At 41.4% G+C, this 17907-nt stretch overlaps 1 protein-coding gene across 1 annotated transcript in view; it reads right to left on the bottom strand.

Moving 5' to 3' along the window:
* Positions 1-17907, bottom strand: part of gpc1b (glypican 1b) — a 64670-nt gene that overhangs the window by 13608 nt on the left and 33155 nt on the right. The window contains exons 3-5 of the mRNA XM_023405400.2: positions 14307-14465; positions 1635-1862; positions 1177-1340 (exon numbers count right to left, since the gene is read on the bottom strand). Coding sequence (XP_023261168.1) covers positions 1177-1340; positions 1635-1862; positions 14307-14465 — 551 coding nt within the window. The remainder of the gene's footprint in view (positions 1-1176; positions 1341-1634; positions 1863-14306; positions 14466-17907) is intronic.

Here is a 17907-nt window from a genome sequence, read left to right as displayed (position 1 = left end):
TGTGTGTCTTGTTATTCACCTACTAACTGCTTTGCTGGACTAGCTGTGTTCATGGTCATCCCCGATTTTACCTCCCTGTGGCTATGGATATGCATAGGCTTTGCTGTGTGCAGGTACTTCACTGACACATCCTCAGGTCCCTTTGTGTAGGTGTGAGATGTTGCACCTATTTCTGGGCCAAAGAGTAGCAGAGAAAGATATGCTAGGCCAGGCTGTCTCACTCTGATGCAAACAGCACAGTATGTGCCACCCACAGTGCTAGCCAGAACACATACATCAGAGTGAAAGGGAAAAGGATCATACAGATTCTTTCTCTGACATGCATCCAAATGTGTGGCCTTGGAGTCACGTAGTAGCGCCACAATCTTTCTGTTTATTTTATTTTATTTTTTCCTCTCTTGCTTTTGGTCTTTTCATGCTCACACACAGCCTGGCCTTGTAATATTTCATCAAGGAAATTATTTTATTATTCATCTCTGGCGCAGCATCTGTTTTGTCAAAGGATGCGTATATTTCTCATGGGGCCACTGCTCCTCGTCCAGTGGCTGATGGAAGATGTTTTTCACTACTGCATCAATACTGACCTCCTCCCTTTCAGAAGCTGAAATAATTTCTCAGTCTTGCTCTGATCTTAACCTTACTCTTGTCTTATACACAAAGGGGACCATCTCTCTTGGGAGATATTAACCCTCCCCATGGCCTTTTCTTTCAGTGTGAAGCTGACATTAACTGTTGCTGCAGGGGCTGATTGCCTGAGAGCCGTGGGCTTTACTTTATGGAGCCTCTAGTTTCCACCAACATTGATCTGCCACTGCTTTATACTATCCACACGGACTAGTAAAAACAGCTCAGTGTATATGTGTGTGTTTTTAGAGGTTCACATCAAGGAGGTGGACTGGTGACCGCAAAAGAAAAATGAATACAGACCTTTAACACAATAACACCAATTAACATGTAGTGGGAGAGAATATTAGCTTTTCGGCAGATTAGACACCAGTTAAATGCTATGTGAGTCCGTAAGTCCCTTCTATCAAAAGCAATAAAAGTAACCGGTGCGGGAAATAGGAAAAGGGGACTATAAATTTAAGGCAAAGAGGCAAATCACAGTTATTAGATGGAAGGAAGCCGTGTAAAATTGAGAGGGAAGAAAATGGGAAACTGGAGAGAGGTTTTTACCTGGGACACCTTGCGCACCACTTCCCCGGTGACCACCAGTCCCTGAACGAAGGAACGTGCTGCCACAAATGTGCGTGTGACCACCATCTTCATTACACGGGGTATGTCTCCGAAGGGCCGTAGCGTCTCTATCTGCTTAGACACACACTCCAGATAGTCCTCACCTGCAATCAAGATACATGTTCAACACATACATCTCAAGATTATAGTTTAGAGTATTTTACTTTAATAAAGTATGAGGTTATCTCTGCAAAGAGAATAAATCAGATGTTATCACTGACAGTGTCAAAGCCAAGTCGTAATTTGTGCTCTTTATTTTACTTTTGTAAAGTACACAGTGTATATCACCGCTGTAAAGGGAGTTCTCAGTCAATAAATCTGTGTTAGTGATGCAACATTAACCCACAAATTACTTCATGGTTGGTATTTGGCGTTCTACAAAAAGAAGCTGGGCGTACCTATGGAATATTGCTTGTTTGCCTGGTAAAAGAGCTTCTCCAGCAGCTTGGCCCAGAATTCGTTGAGCACCTCCTCCAGGTTGACATTTGAGCCTCGATAGTAGTGCCTCAAATCCGTGTACAGCTCAGAGAAGACCTGCGAATTCTGGGAGTATACTGCACCCCAAGTTGCAGTGAAAGTCTCCTGTAGGCTAATCGCAGAGCGGTTCAGCAACTCCAGGAAGTAACCTAAAAACCAATATAGAAAATTAAAGGTTTTACAACAGAATAATGAAGTGGCTTTGAGGCAGATTTACAGTGTCAGCAACTACACTGCTTGGTATGATTTTGTTCTGTGCCAGTTTTTCCCCTCCATATCCTCACATTATTGTTTTTCACCCACAGTACACACTGCTATTCAACAAATACAGCAAAAAAAAAAAAGAAAAAAAAAGGCATAGTCATTAACACAAATATTTTCAGGCTCTTAAAGCTAAAAAGCTGTCTGTCTGTAATTCCTAGATGACTACTAAGGCATTTCATACTGTAAGAAGGACGCTTAAAAGAGAAAGAAAAGGAAAAAAGGTTATTTTTACACACTTTCACCATCTTATTTTGACTGCCTTGTGCTACATACCAACACCGCTTCATACTGTCAGTGAACCTAAAGCTGAAGTATGTGAGGGTGTCCCTCTGGGGGATATCACAGAATTGACAGTGCTTCAGAGAGCAGTATATACTGCTCCAAATGAGGATTTACAGTTATAGGCTACAGGCAGAGGCAGGCAGTCAAGCAGACAGACAGGTAAACAGAGTGGCAGACAGTTAGGCAGGCTGTCAGTCTGGGAGAGGAAAAAAAAAAAGCTGAAGAATGTTGAAGTCTGACTGAGACAAGCACCAAAAAAAGGCATATGGAAACAGTGGAAGCAGACTACAAATCCCAATTCTATCTCAATGTTTCTACTGCTCCATCCACCTGATTCACATGTATGAGGGGGCAGGGTGTAACACACACACACACATCTTACTACATACTGCAATCCATTATAACACCACTTACAATTACAGCCTCTAAAGAGTGAATATTTTGTGCTTAAAAATGTTATTTAATGAAAGACCATTCTATTGGATTGCATTACGTTGGAAAGCTAAAACTGGTAACTCATTGTGCTGTATGCACGGGTCATGGTTGAGTTTCCACTGAGGTGCACACAGCCACCTATCCAGTTTGCTCTCATAAATCCCAGCTTGGCCAGAGGCATAAACATTTTTTTTTTTACATCTGTTTTGTGTATGTAAACAATGTTTATAAATGAGGCTCCTGTTCTGCCAAGAGAATGACAACAGTAGGTTCAGCACGACAACAGTGTGTGACCAGTGTGTGATATGACCATCAATCCATTCAGGCCAACACCTGGTAAGAGTGTGTGTGTGTGTGGCAGGGAGGTGGAAAGCTGAAGTCTGCAGCAGTGTTTACTTTGTAGGTGTCTTATCTCTGCCTGCCACCCCTGATCAGGGAGAGACGAGAAAAGGGGAGGTTGCGGCCTCCACAGGGGGGGACCCCGCCTGGAGTTAGCTTATTCCCCTAAGCAAGCTGTTTTTAAAAACATCATAACACAACATCAACACAAAAATTCACCACGCACACACTCTAGCTTATTTAAACATGATAGAAACACACCCTGCCTTCTAACAGTTTCCCTGACAACAACATATAAAGAGTTATACAGAAGTGAAAAAAAATAAAAATCCATCACCTCATGTGCGCAGGGCCTGAAGACAATCACAGCACTTGGAGTTACATAACATGTTAATATGCTAAGCTCATCCTGACCCATCTGCGTAGCATTATCTAAGCACTGGCCTTGCTGGATACTGTATCTCTCTGTTCTGCTTTCCCGCTCATTAATAAACACCAGCCGGCCCACTTCACCGCTGCTGTTATTTGCTGCTTTCTTCTGGCATTTTCACAGACTCCAAGCTAAAAGGTCTAATCTCATCGGAGCCATCGATTTGAAAAGATGTATTTAGCAGTGAATGTTTGCAGAAACATACTCCTGTGAGGACTCTTTTTTTAATTTTTTTTTTATTATGCAGACATCCACTCCGAGACATACGTCATTACATATTCTTGGTTTTGCTACATTTAATGGTCACTCTGTGCATTGTGAATACTTCCAGTGGCTTAAAGTATATCTGTAAAATGCATTTAACTCATCTTGGAAACATCAAGACACATTCTTCAAGGTATATCTTTGTTTTGGTTTGGAAAGGTCTATACCATGACACATCGGGTCACAGTCCTCCTTCTGCAGCCGCAGTCTTCCTTTGGTGCCATGACCAATTGCCCTTTGACATTTCCTTCAGTTGGGTTCATGCCCAGAAAAATGTCAGTGTGCATTATTTCTTAACCGGAGTCATAGTAATGTTGTCAGTCACGTGCTTTTTGATGTACAACTCGTGTTTCAAAACATATACAATCAGCTTTCGGCATAAATATTTGCTTCAAACAAGCAATAGATAAAAAAAGGCTTATTTTAAGTTATGTTAAGTGTTGTTTTTGCTGCATTGTGCTGAAATCAAGTGACTGCTATTTCTTACTGCAGTGATATAAGCAATTACAATTTCTCATTTTCTCAAGTTTAACACTGTATTTCAATAATATGAAACAGTTTTATTGTTTTAAACCATAATGTAACAAGAAAGGTGGAGGACCAGGTTGAAATTGTGTGATATTTTAAACAAATGAGAATGAGAGAAAACAAGCCCCTCAGTGTAGCTACAAACAACATACTGAACAAATGGCAATTTAATGAAGGGTGTGTAGCCTCTGTCTTTGTGTGAGATGCAAATCATTTTCTAAAATTATAATGCTTGGTGAGATAAATGCTTCTGAAGTGCAGCAGCTGTATGTCCAGCGTTTGTTTAGTCGTGAGACTTCCTGACTGGATGACACATCGTTCCCCTGTTCCCTGACCTCCTGCCACTCAAACTATCTGCAAACACAGCGCTGGGCCAACCTCAAAGTACCAGGAGAGCTGCACGTATGTCACTCATACTCGCACGCAAGCCAACAATCGCAATCATCCTTCCAGGAGTCAGCAGAAAGGCGCACGCAAACGTATGAAATCGGCTTGAAAGTCAAAGCACTTTCACATATACACACAGACACATAAGGATCACAGACGAAAAACACACACTATTCTATCCAGGGTACAGAGAGGCAGGCACACAGACAGGCAGACAAGCAGGCAGGCAGGCAGGCAGACAGGGAGCTGCTGTGACAGGTGCAGCCTTGCTTTTAATCCCCATTAGAATTCATTCCTGCTGTGTACTGTCAGCCATACTGTAAAAACGCCTTAAGTCTGGCCGAGTCAAATGGGCTTCAGCAGAAACAGTTGCATTCAGGTGATGGAGTGAAGTGTTTTCTCCATTAAATGAATTATCCACATTCCCGTTTATAGTCGTTATGGGTTTGGGGTCATGTTTTTTTTTTGTTTCTTTTTTGTTTTAGGTGCTCAGGGATCGGCACATGTAGAGGGCAGATCTTGGTAAATGGCACCACGCTGTCCACTTCTCCTCTGCCCTTCAGCTCAATTGAATAATGATCATCATTAGTATGACACAAAGCCCCTGTGCGTTTGTGTGGTTGTGTGTGTGTGGAGATGACCTTTTCTTCATCTGTTTGTGTCTACATGACACAGGGAGCCACATGCCCACCCCTTCCTTCACCCCTCTTTTCCTTCTACTCTCTTCCTCAATCCTATATCATCCTTTAAAGCCTAACCTCCACCTCCTCTCCCCCCAGCGTCTGCTCTCCTGGGAAGGAGTGATGGGAAAGGGCGCTGAATTGCTTATGTCCCAGCACAGTGGGTGTGAAGGGGACAAAGAGGGGACAAACAATAGTACATTTTTAATGTAGTCATGAGGATACCACATTATTACACACATTAAGTGAAATCATTTACAAATGCATCAGGTGTCACTATTGCTATTATGTCTGTCCACAGCTAACACATTTACCAGGAAAGAATAAAACCTTTATCTGTGGCGAACTGTGGTACATAAACTAACTCTAGTTTGTTTAACAAGTCAAGCAACTCAGTTTCATTTACAGCACTGTAAACCTGATAGAAGTTGGGTAATAAATACACCAGCAGTGAGCAGGACGCTGTGCAAGAGTTTTGTCATTAATATTTATAGCCCTGAATCACAAATGCCACATTAATCTGAACAGCATATGACTCCCTCTGTCTTTATAACCATACCAGATAGATTATACTTATAACAGTCATCAGAGTGGGACTGGGCTATAATTCAGTATGGCCGTTCATCAGTTTTGATGTATAATGCATAATAGTGGGACACGGTTATTTTGCACTTCGGTTTGACAGTTTAATGTGTGATTTTGCGTATAATTTGCAATATTTTGTTATATGTCAATGTTGAAATATCCATTTTGATATCATGATAATATTCATCAGCTCCACTACGGAGACCAGACTACTCCCATAAGTGTTAGAACAATTTTGTGACAGTAGATTAGTAAAATCTCTCTCGTCTCACTCTACCTCTATCACACTTTGCTTTTCACTCGTCTTCTTCACACTCTCCCCACACACACACACCCACACACATAGAACAAGCTAAGTCAAGCGTGTGTGTCTTAATGACTTTCTTCCTGCGGTGCGAGGGGAGTTAATGATTTCATTTGTAATCACTCTGAGCTTCACATCCAGGCCACCTTGACATGTCAGAGGCTTATTTTAACTCTATTCCTACATTCTCTTAGCCCACTGCTTCTAAATCTGGTTAAACACACGCGCACACACATTAGAGTGCTCACAGAAAAGCTCATATACCATAAAATTACTTTCAAGTATTTCACCCTCTGCTACACTCCCTTGGTCTTTTATCAGTCAATATGGTGCTTTACGTAGAGACAAGTAGCCTCTACCTCCGAGTGCCATCTTTGTCTCTCTGCCTCGTCTCTATCTTAAGTCCTGCTCCCTCCCTCTGTCTCTCGTGTCGAGTTGTGTTATTGACAAGAGATTCTGTGTAACACAGAGGTTCCATTGATGTTCCTCTTCTGCCAATCACTCTTACTGAGGGGCTTGGACTGATCCCAAGTTACTTTCTCACACAGAGGTATTAACTAACCGAGGCTTGTGCTACTCATTCCAGGCTAATCCAGAATCGGTTTTCTCATACAGAGGGCTTAGCGGGTCTGGAAACTTTGCCACTGTCTAATTAGGTTGGAACTCATACCAGTGGCTTGAAGAACCTGATCTTTAATGTGGTGATTAAAGGACCAGTGCGTAGGATTTAGTGTCATCTAGCGGTGAGGTCACAGACTGCAAGAAACCACAACAGAATACCCCTTTCCCTCACACCGTCCCTTTCCAAGAACCTACGATGGCGTTCAGGTAACATAAAAACAAGAAAGGCTGTCTCTAGAGCCAGTGTTCAGTTTGTTCGTTCTGGGCTACTATAGAAACATGGCAGTGCAACATGGTGGGCTCTGTGGATGAGGTCACACTCCCTCTGTAGATGAAGGGCTCATTCTAACAAAAACGCAACGATTCTTAGCTTGAGATGATCACATACTACTGAAAAAATAATTATGAATATCATATTCCATTTCTGCCAATCAATCCCCCTAAATCCTACACGGAGGTCATTTAAGGAATTTTAGGCAGACGGGAAATTATTCTTTCATAATTCGTCTCTTCTCATTTTGGTATTTGTTTCCCTCCATTTGGCAGCTAACATTGTCTCACATGGGCAGGAAATGTTTCAAAGCACTTGGGGACCCCGCTTGAGAACTGAAAGAAAATATACAATCCAAATTCTGGGAAAAGCTTGATATTTCTATAACAAGGTATTTTGCAGGAGAAGGACACGACTTGCACAATGAAATGGAAGAAATATGAAGGCAAACATTTGTTTACCAATGCCTAAGCATAGATAAAATTACCGTTCCCACAAAGGCTCATTCACTAAATCGCATATAGTACAGCGCCATACATAGCAAACATGGCAGATCAACTGAGTTTTGGCAGTGCACCACACACTGACAAGGGGAGGATTGCATAGAAAAGGAAGATCATAGGAAAAATGAAAGAGCACAAGAGAGGAAAACAGGTCTGAAAAAGAAGAAATTGTATATCTCTTTCATATCTGACAGCCGTAATTCTATTGTCCATTTGGCAAGTGCTGAATGATCATATTAGCTAGATGGTTCTTTGGCAGAGAGGAGGGAGACAGAGAGAGCAAATGATGAGGCATATGCCAAGAGAAGAGGAGGAAAAAAATCAGGTGGCAGGGGTGCACTAAAATATAAAACTAGAGAGTGCTCAGTGAGCACATACCGAACGTCTGCCAAGGCTCATACACTTCACTAAATTTGTTATCTCAATAATAGAACATGTAAAGCTGCAGCTGGATTTGATCTACATCAACATACACAATCATGTTGATTGGCTGATGACTGCCATGACCTTCTGAGACTCTTCACATCCAAGTCTGGGAATGTTTGTAAAAAATGAAACTCAGGACTACTGACCGATGGCCATTTAACTTTAACTAAGATAAATGTAAGGTAAATGCCAGCACATTTTCAGGACTGGTCAGAGTTGATGAATTTGTCACCTGCTAGTACATAATGCCTCTGAGAATCATTAACAAATTTGTTGGACAGGTGAAAAAAACAGTTTGGCAGAAAAAAATTCAAATTGCAGTAAATCTTTTTTTTTTTGGATGAAACGGATATCATCTGTTCAGATAGACATCTCCTTGAGCCAGGAATACTACTTGTAAAGTTCTGCTTGAGAAATTATCATCCAAATCATCCATGTGAAGTGTTTTATAAATGGCAATATGATGTGCAATTTACACACAAACAAATTTTCTCTACCTTGGCCCATAGCCTAACTCTCTACACCTAATTAAACTGAATATATTCAAAGTTTTGACTATATAACTAACTAAGAAGCGAAGGAAAGAAAAGTTAAAAAAATGCAGAGCTGTAATGTTTAGGGCACAGCAAAAAAAAGCCTCTTCAGCAGGCACCAGATGGTTTTGTGATCTCTGCTTTTTCGACTGGAACCACTCCTCATCCACAAGTACAAAGGGATCCTCTACCTTTCCCTTTGTTATTCCCCCACCTGTGCAAGGACAATGAAAAAAATAAACACAACAGGCACAGACAAACATTGTTGTCCTGGGTGCACCGAATGCACAAATGATGATCTGGGAGCCATTAGACTGTTTATGTGTCAGCCTGACTCTCCATCAATAACAACACTTATCACACACATACTGTGCCCCAGGAGCACTGCAAGCCCCTTAGCCAGCATTTAGATGCTATTAAAAGGTCCCTTATATTAAACAAGCCGACACATCACATAATGCATGTCATTTATCAACAGGCTCTCTGTGGATGCCTTTATTCCACTTTCTCTCTGTCTCTCTTCTGACTTTCCCTAGCTGGCATTATGCACCATTTACCCATGCCTGTTGCTTTTTCTGTCCATCTGGTTCTCTTTTTAAGCCCTTTTTCCCTTGCTTGTTTCCTCCCAAACTCCATACCATTCCTTACCCTCACTATCATTTCGTTCTCTTTTTTCCCCCCCTCTATCTAAAGTTACTTTCCACTGCTTGCCCCATCAACGCTGCATTCTTCTTCCCCTTTCTCTCTGTCTTGCTTTCATTTTATCCTTCCGAGGCGCCATCGCTCCTAGTGAGTAATGTGTTTGGCATAATTAGGCCAGTATACTCCAGGTCCCCACCGACGTGATTTGCATGCAGATAAAATGAGCCAATCAAGCGCCACAATGGGAGCAGATGTCCTTGTCTCTCGTGACATCATCAGAAGTGACCCTGAAAGCAGGAAATTAGAAGGTGGGTGTTGGTGAGGTGGGAGTGAATCAAATCTGTTGCCTAATTGTGGGAATATTGCAACACACATGTAGAATGTGCCACCAGTGCCCAATCCGAATTAACATTGATTTTGTGTCTTAAAGGTGAAAAGAAAAGGATGCAGGACTAAATTTGGTTGAAAACACAGAGTTGCCAGTTTGTTAGCTATCGCATTATAGTGAGAGATGTTTGTTTTAATAAGCCACCTCATGTGTAGATCTCAATGTGTAGCATGTTAAGCTACACAACTATACTCATATACTCAAGTGTGTTCTAGTTTTAACCTAGACATGCATATATTTTCACTTGCTAATCACCAAAGCTGTTCTTACTGGGATTAAAGTACAAGTTTTCTTGGTGTCAGGACTCCCAGTGAGCTGCCTGCCACACTACTCACTGAAAAGCAATACAGCAGGCTGCTGCTTGCTATCGTCTGACGGCAATGCAGATTTCTCCTTACATCCAAGTTTAGTGCCTGTTCCCTGAACCTGATAGGACACATTTGGGTGTGCTTGATGTCATTCTCATGGATTTCTTCCCCCTCAGTCTACTTTCATGAGAGGACATGGTGTTACTTAACAAGCCAGGTGGGAGATGTTCAGAGCTCTACTTACATGAATAAGTAAGTGAGTCCTGCCTGGTCATGTAGAAATGAGTGTACCCATAAGCCAGCCAGCCAGTACTCTTCAAATCAGATTAAGCTCTATGACCACTGATCTGCTTTGGACCGAAATGGGCTGGAACACACTGGCCAATAAGCCTTTGGCTGGTCATAAATACTCTGTGCCAGTACATGTATGTGTGTAGGCTGTGTGTGTTGATGACTCAAGACCTGGGTTAAGATCAAAATAAAATCAGTTTCTTTGTACTCTGTGTATTTACATATTCATCCTCTATTTGTAGATTATTTTCTGAGTGAATCTATTAATTGTTTAACCTGTAAAACACAAGAAGACAGAGTAAAACACCACCACAATCTATTAAACCCCAAGGTGACATCTTCAAAGGTCTTATTTTATTCGACCAGAGATATTCAGACATATAAGACAAAGAAGCAGTAAATGCAATAAAGGCACAGTCAACTGTCTGGCGCTGGAGGACTTCGAGGTTTGAATGGAGTGGGATCAGGACAGGAATTTTGAAAGTTGAATGGAGAAACATGCAAGGTCATGAAGTGCTTTACATACGGTACAAACAAAGCTTGGACTCAAAAGGAACAAGGATTTAGTTACAGGAGGTATGAAGTACTAAGTTGAAACTCAGAGGGGATCAGGCAGTTGCTGTTGCAGCTCCCAAACTCTGGAACAAGTTGCCTTTGCACATCAAGCAGGCCTCTTCACTGTGTGTCTTTAAATTTCTTCTCAAAACGCACCTCTTTTCCTTGGCTTTTGATACAGTCTGAGATGTTGCCTTTTTATTGCTTAACTGTTGTTGTTTTTACATGCGTTTTATGTCTTTTTGTACTGTCAATGTGAGATTTCTTTTTTGTATTTTACAGCACTTTGGTCAACAGTGTTGTTTTTTTATAAATAAAATTGAATTGGAAATGTATTAATATGGTCTTTCCTTGTGATCTTAATATTGTGTAAAGAGTAAATGAGTATCCCTTTGTACAACGTAGAAGGTTGCTTGAATGTATATGTGGCAGTATTACAAGTGACACACACACACACACACACACACAGTGAATCCAGATGCCAGTGATGGCACCATTAGACCAGGCACCACCTGCCAGCTTAAGGCTTCCGTCTGTCTAACACACCTGGCTGCCATCGAACACACTGCTCCCTTTGGTGCCATCACTCTTTGTGTCCTCTCTGACCTTTTCCCTCTCACTTTCATATGTGAACCCACCTCTCTTTCTCTGTTTATCTCTTTTACACTCTTTCTGGCTACCACTTTCCACTGTATGTTTTAGCTTTCCATCTGTCTCACTTTTACTCTGCCCTCTGCTTCACCCAGTTTCTTTGTTTAATTTTCCTTCCTTAGCATTTTGCACTGCATCTTTGTTCAACATAATATATTGTTTAGTTTGCACCACTCCACGCAGTATGAATGACAGCAGTGACATTGGGAATACCAAGTGCAAACCACATACACACATACTGTATACAAAGCCCATTTCACTCACTCACACAGTGACACACTCTAAATTACAAACTTACAAACACATGCATATAAACGCACATCTGCATGTTGACATATACACAGTGTACACACTTTTAGGTTCAGAGCCAGCTGTATGTCAGCATGCTGGTCCTCTAATCTGTGGCTTGCTTGGGGCTTCTTCCAAAGTCCAGGGACCTAAAAAGGCCAAGCCTGACTGGGCTGGAACAGTAACACCCTACACTTAGCCACATGGCGCTAGCTAGCCCACACCCTGCTAAACACAGCCAGATGTGCAGGGACTGGCAGCATGGTACAATGTCACTGCAGTCTCCTGCAGCCATATGAACTAAAATCTCTGCTCTGGACGTGGTTAGAGAACAGATAATCCACACCAATATATAACCATACATTTCAACCTTAACCTTCCAAAACATTTTGTGTCTAATCCTGGGAATAACCCAGAATCAACTATTTCTTAAGTCACTTATGAAACACTAAAAGCAGTGACTGGATTTCAGTGGTAGTTATTTTACCAAAGCCTGAAACTAGAGTAAGTCAACAGCTGAAGCTAAAAACAGGATGTCTTTAATAAGAATGGCTGAACCCAACAAAATTTAAATGATCATGTGGCAGCAAATGTAACATATTATGGTCCAATTAACCCCAGTCTATCTCTCAGCTATCATCTTCAGAGGACACAGTCAACAACAGATGGTTTTTTAGACCTCAAGGTCCCAACACACATATACTTCTCTCCTCCCTCTGTCAGCTCTGCCTTCCCCATCTGATGCTCATAGGGGTGAGATAAGGGGATATGAGAAACAGGAAAAAAAAGAAATAGAGTTGAACAGAGCGGGAATGGGTTCGCTTTGGAGAGGAGAGGAGAGCGTGTACAGAAAACAAAAAAAGGAAGCAGCTATGAGCTATCAGAAGTTTGTAAGAACATGTCTGGCAAAGTGTATGGTACATATACAAAAACAAGCTCCAAATGACTTCATTATGAAGCTACACAAGTTACCTTGTTCATGACTTGTGTCTATGTGTGTATTTATCTACGAGTTTTTGGATGCACATCATTACAGTGTTTAGAGGTCGCAGCTGAGTGCTGCTTGAATGTGTGTGTTTGCAGTCTGTGTTGTTTACTGGTTCTGCTGTGCTAAATGAGGTGTTTTCCTGAAAAATGGGAAAGTTCAACAACTGTAGGATGACATAAACTATCTTGGAGAGAATTTGTATGTCTTGGACAGGTTTGTGTGCACATGTGTGTGTGTACTTCTGTGTGTTTTGGCAGGGTGATGGTGTCCCTTTGGCACAGCAATAACAGCACCCAGAGTGAGAAGGGGGGGCCATGCGAAAGAAGGGGACAGAGCAACAGAAGAAGAGTAAACAAATGTCACTCAGCCACTGATCACTGTGATCTGAAAAGGTCAGGCTAACTAGCCAAGCTCAGAGCTCCAGCTGACAGATCCATTGTCACCAACTGGCCAAGGAGAACAAGTGGAGCACAGAGACACCCTTCTATTAACTGGAGCAGGTCATTAGACACAAATAATTGCCTTGGTGCCAGTGTTCTAAGATTGAAAATCCCTCTCTTTCTCTGTCTCCCTCATTTCTTTTCTCACACTCAGAGCATTGCAGTTATTTCATGTTATTGAGAATAAGAGTAGATTTACAATAGCAGTTCTGATTATTGCGCTGGTGTATGTCGCCAAAACACAGCAAATCATAATTCTATATAATGTATGTTAACATTTTACTGTAAAAAGGTACCTGAGACTTACCTGATTCAGTTGAATTAAATTACATGGGATCTAATTATTTATGAAATAAAAATATACTGTCATGGTCATGGTTACTGTAATATTAGCAAACTCTCAAATCCTAATCCAATGTAATGTAAAAGCCTACGAAATATCTAATCTATTCGCTCTCTTGTATGGTAAAAAAAACAAAAAAACAAAACACTTTATATTTGCATTTCCAGTCTCTTTGGGAGGTACCAAACAGCCATAAAATAATAGATAATTCTATATTATCATTTTAAAGTTATGTTTTTTCAAAATATAACTAAGCATATTGGGGCAACATTTTTTTCCTAGAATACAGCACAGAGCAGATATGAAACAAGAGAATAGAGGGACATGAGATGAAATACAACAATGTCCCCCGACATTGCCATTACCTAGTTAGCTTCTTAAAACCTTAACAGAAGGCGCCAAATTCTCTTATTCTTATTGTTTTAACTTTTCTGTGTGTCTGGCTTCAAACATCAGCATTCAAACAGTGAAATCCAGATTTGTATTTGTAACAAAGTAAAAGGAAAAGGTTGGCAGTCTGACAACACCACTGAAAGGCATTACCAACCTCCTCTGTTGAAGCATGACAGTAGATCAATGCTCTGCATCAATCTGCACCCTGTATGATAAAATGGCTTTAACTTATCTCTTATACTTATTGTCAGTCTGCGTGTGTGCATTTTTGTGTTGGCTGGGCATCTCTGGAATGAAAATGTGAAGTGAGAAATACCACTACTGGCAAGACAATGTGTTGATCAAAAGTGACATACAAAAAGAAAACAAACAAACCCCCCCCCCCCCCCCCCCCCCCTTTGTATTCTAATTCCCAAACTCATCTCATGCACTTACTAAGAATATAAAAACTCACCATCAAAGGTCTTGTACTGTCCAGTGAGTGAGGTCTGTAAGGATCGTCCAGCATCTTTGAGAAGTCCCTCCATCTCTCTGCGGCTCAGGGTGGCCAGGTTGTCCTCCATGCCACTGGTACAGCAGGTGTAACCCTGGGGACAGATGCGCAGGTGCTCCCCTATAGCAGGAGGACACACGGAGAACAAATAGGGAAGAGGGTGATTTATAGGGGGTGACAAAAAGCAGTGAAGAAAAAGAAAAGGAAACATCACATTAGCATTAACAGGTCCCATCAATTCAATCAGCACTCAACAAAATAGTGACTGATAGTTCTTTGCATCTGTAAAAAATTTTCCACAGTGAACATGAACATGACAGGCTGAATTAGCAACAGCGGCTGTTTTTACGGCCTTAAAGCCAGCCTGTTGGCAGTCGAGGAGGCAGGGCTGCATGTGTTCGCCCGCCTGATTACCTGGCAAGATGTGGAGAACTCTGTGGCAATGGGAGCACTGGAGCAGGAGTACAGCATCAGCTCCCATACAATTTTAATGAGGACTCCTGACACGCATGCCTGTCCATGCATTTACAAACATGTGCACGCGCACACACACACACAAATGCATAAACTCTGAAAACCAGGGATGTGTGTGTCTCTGTGTTTGTGTGTGCGTGCTCCATATGAGAGAATTTAAACAAGGGTTTTCAAAGATGTTTAAAACTGTAGTCAAGCTGCAGCTGAAATCAGACCAAATTATGTAGGAATGAAATTCCATCATCCACATCAATGCAGCCGAGCTTGAGGCGAACAAAATTCATGTGGGTGACATTCATTTACAGGTGAAGGGAGCAGATAATGTTGGATGCAAGGCTTTGACTTGCAATCATTTTCTTCTTTTACATCTGCAGAATCCTCCCCACTGTTACTATTTCCAGACACAAGCGTACACATTCGCATAATATGAATCCAAAGTGAAACACACAAGTACCCAAAGAGCAAATATGCACTGTACTATGTAGAATAGGGTGCAGCACATCACACTGAGACAATTCTTGTTAGAAGAGGAAAGATTTCAGCTTTTAGATTACTCTGTCGCACTTTGAACATAAAGACAATAAAGACAACTGAAGGATTTTTTTTCTTGCCAAAAATGAAATTCATTAAAGCTTCTAATTTGCCCACATATGCAAAAACACACAGACAAATTTCAAAAAGGCTGTAGCATGTATGCAGATAGGATGGAAACGCTTTTTGAGCGGAGTGCTCTTCCTCAGTCAGCACAGAGGGCACATCTTTTTGCTGGATGTGGGCTTTTGTTTATTGGAAGGATTAATAAATATTTAATTTCTTTTGCAAACACAGAGCTCGCAGTTGTCTATATGACGAGTCGCCCTGGGCCTGTTTGGAAACGCCTTTTCTCAACTGTATTGATATGGACATCTGACACAGCCCTGCATAATAAAACACGCCCATACATTGTTCATCTTTGTAGTAGTTCTAGTAGCCTCCATCCGTCCATCACATCAAAGTTTAATAAAACATGATGGGTTGACTTAAATTAATAAAACCTTGACCTTCTGTTACTAAAGATATATTCAAACCAACAAAAACTGGAGCGATGTTGGCAGATGTACATTCCTATCCTGGTTCATGTGGGAGTGATAGATTTACAGGTTAAAATAAGGTGAAAACAATAACAGTATTTGTTATTGGCCAGTGCAGAGTATGTATAAAAGAAGCCAGCAGCTCTGTTGTTATTTGATATTAACGAGCCACTGGTTGCACTTTGTGTTAAGCAGTATTCATAGATAGAGTGCAGGTTGTAGTATTTCCATTCTGATTGTATGACTGCGTCTATGAAAGAGGCACCTAAGTGAATCTCACTGAGTCCACCTCCCCACCCAAAGGCCCTACAGTGACAAGCATTAAGCTCTAACTGCCTCTCTGTAATTCCCACCTCACCAGCCATTCTCTTCAGCCATTTTTCTCTTCCCTGCTTGAGGGCTCTCTCTGACATACCTCTTGGATGGCCTCGTATTGTACAGTATACAAAGAGAGACCCATACACACACACACACACACACACACACACACACACACACACACACACACACACACACACACACACACACACACGCACACACACAAAACATAAGTTATGACTTACTTGTTTTTCTTTTGTTATTAAAGTAAATTGAAAACTGACTATTTGCTTATTTTTCTTCAGATTTCTCTGTTCTGCTTCTCAGTGTCACAGCAGTGATAAATCTGATGCACAGGCGCAAGATTCATCTGATAGTTTCAAGGCTATTGCCATGTATTTTAGGCATTTAAATGGCACATTAATATTTGAAAGACTAGCCTGCTTTTAAACCTACCAACACAGACTACTAAAATCATTCAGTATCTCTTCCAAATAATAATAAAAAAAAACACCACAATGCTTTTTCATAAACACATGTACAGTAACACATTCCAAGAACTCTGTCCTTGTTCTATCCTTTGTTAACAGACTGAAGTCTAATAGTAAGTCTGATACTTAGCCTGTGGATTAGCTTGAAATGTTTAATTAATATTACACAGTCTGCACAAAGGTATAAACACACGAGTACAGGATTAATGATTTAATGTCCCCTCAGGCTGTCATTAGCATGCACCTGGCACAGCTCTAAATGAAGGCAGGTCTATAGGCACAGTGCTGCCATCGATAACATTGATCCTGCCATCCGTTTCATCGTCAACCAGTGGTTTCTGTGTGCACTGGCTCAACAATTACAAGCAGGCATTTCGCATTCATTTATTGTAGTTGTTGCCCGAGTTAATCACTGTGTACCCCTTCCCCAGCCTGTTCATGATCTAAGCTGTGTTTTACAGTCAACGCGCGTATGACAAGAATCCATACCCTTCAGTGATTATGTGTCAACCTAGTTTCTGCAACTGTCCTTTAAGTGCCTCATCCAGGGCAGCTCTAAAGTGGAGCAATTAAAGGCAATTTTCTCTTTCAACACCAAAGTGGAGAACAAGCTCCCTAGATCAGAGAAGAAGGTGACATTGAGCATCTCTCAGCACCCTCTCGCTGGTCATGATGTGACTCCCAACCAAGCACCAAGGGAAAGAGTTTGGGCCTGGAGAAGGGCATATGTACTGTGTGTGAGTCTGTGAGATTTGTGTGTCAGTAGGAGGAAAAAATCAATTGAATGAGAAGATGAGGAAGTGAAGAGGAGAGCACAAAGACATAGAGAAGAAGGAAAAATGAGGGAGGGTTTCATGGAAGGCTAAGAAAGAAGATTGATAGAGGAATAGTATACAGTACTATCAGGGGTCAGCTGCAATCTGTCAGCCCCTGGGATGGCCATTTAAATGCTTGGACTGGTTTTAGTGTGTGTGTGTGTGTGTGTGTGTGTGTGTGTGTGTGTGTGTGTGTGTGTGTGTGTGTGTGTGTGTGTATTATGGGCCTGTGGCCATTTCTTCCAGTGCAATCCGCTAGCTGCCTGCCATTTGAAGGACATCTGTGTAAAGAACACAATACACAAACACACACAAACACACACAAATACACACAAACACACACAAACACACACAAACACACACACACAAAAATAGTAGGAGGTGTGAGGTTTAC

The sequence above is a fragment of the Seriola lalandi genome, unplaced genomic scaffold (assembly GCF_002814215.2).
Source record: "Seriola lalandi dorsalis isolate HSWRI2012SDOR001 ecotype SW California unplaced genomic scaffold, Sedor1 jcf7180002054277, whole genome shotgun sequence".
Lineage (NCBI taxonomy): Eukaryota > Metazoa > Chordata > Actinopteri > Carangiformes > Carangidae > Seriola > Seriola lalandi.
The sequence above is the reverse complement of the archived record's forward strand: the minus strand, read 5'-3'. Positions and strand labels throughout refer to the sequence as shown.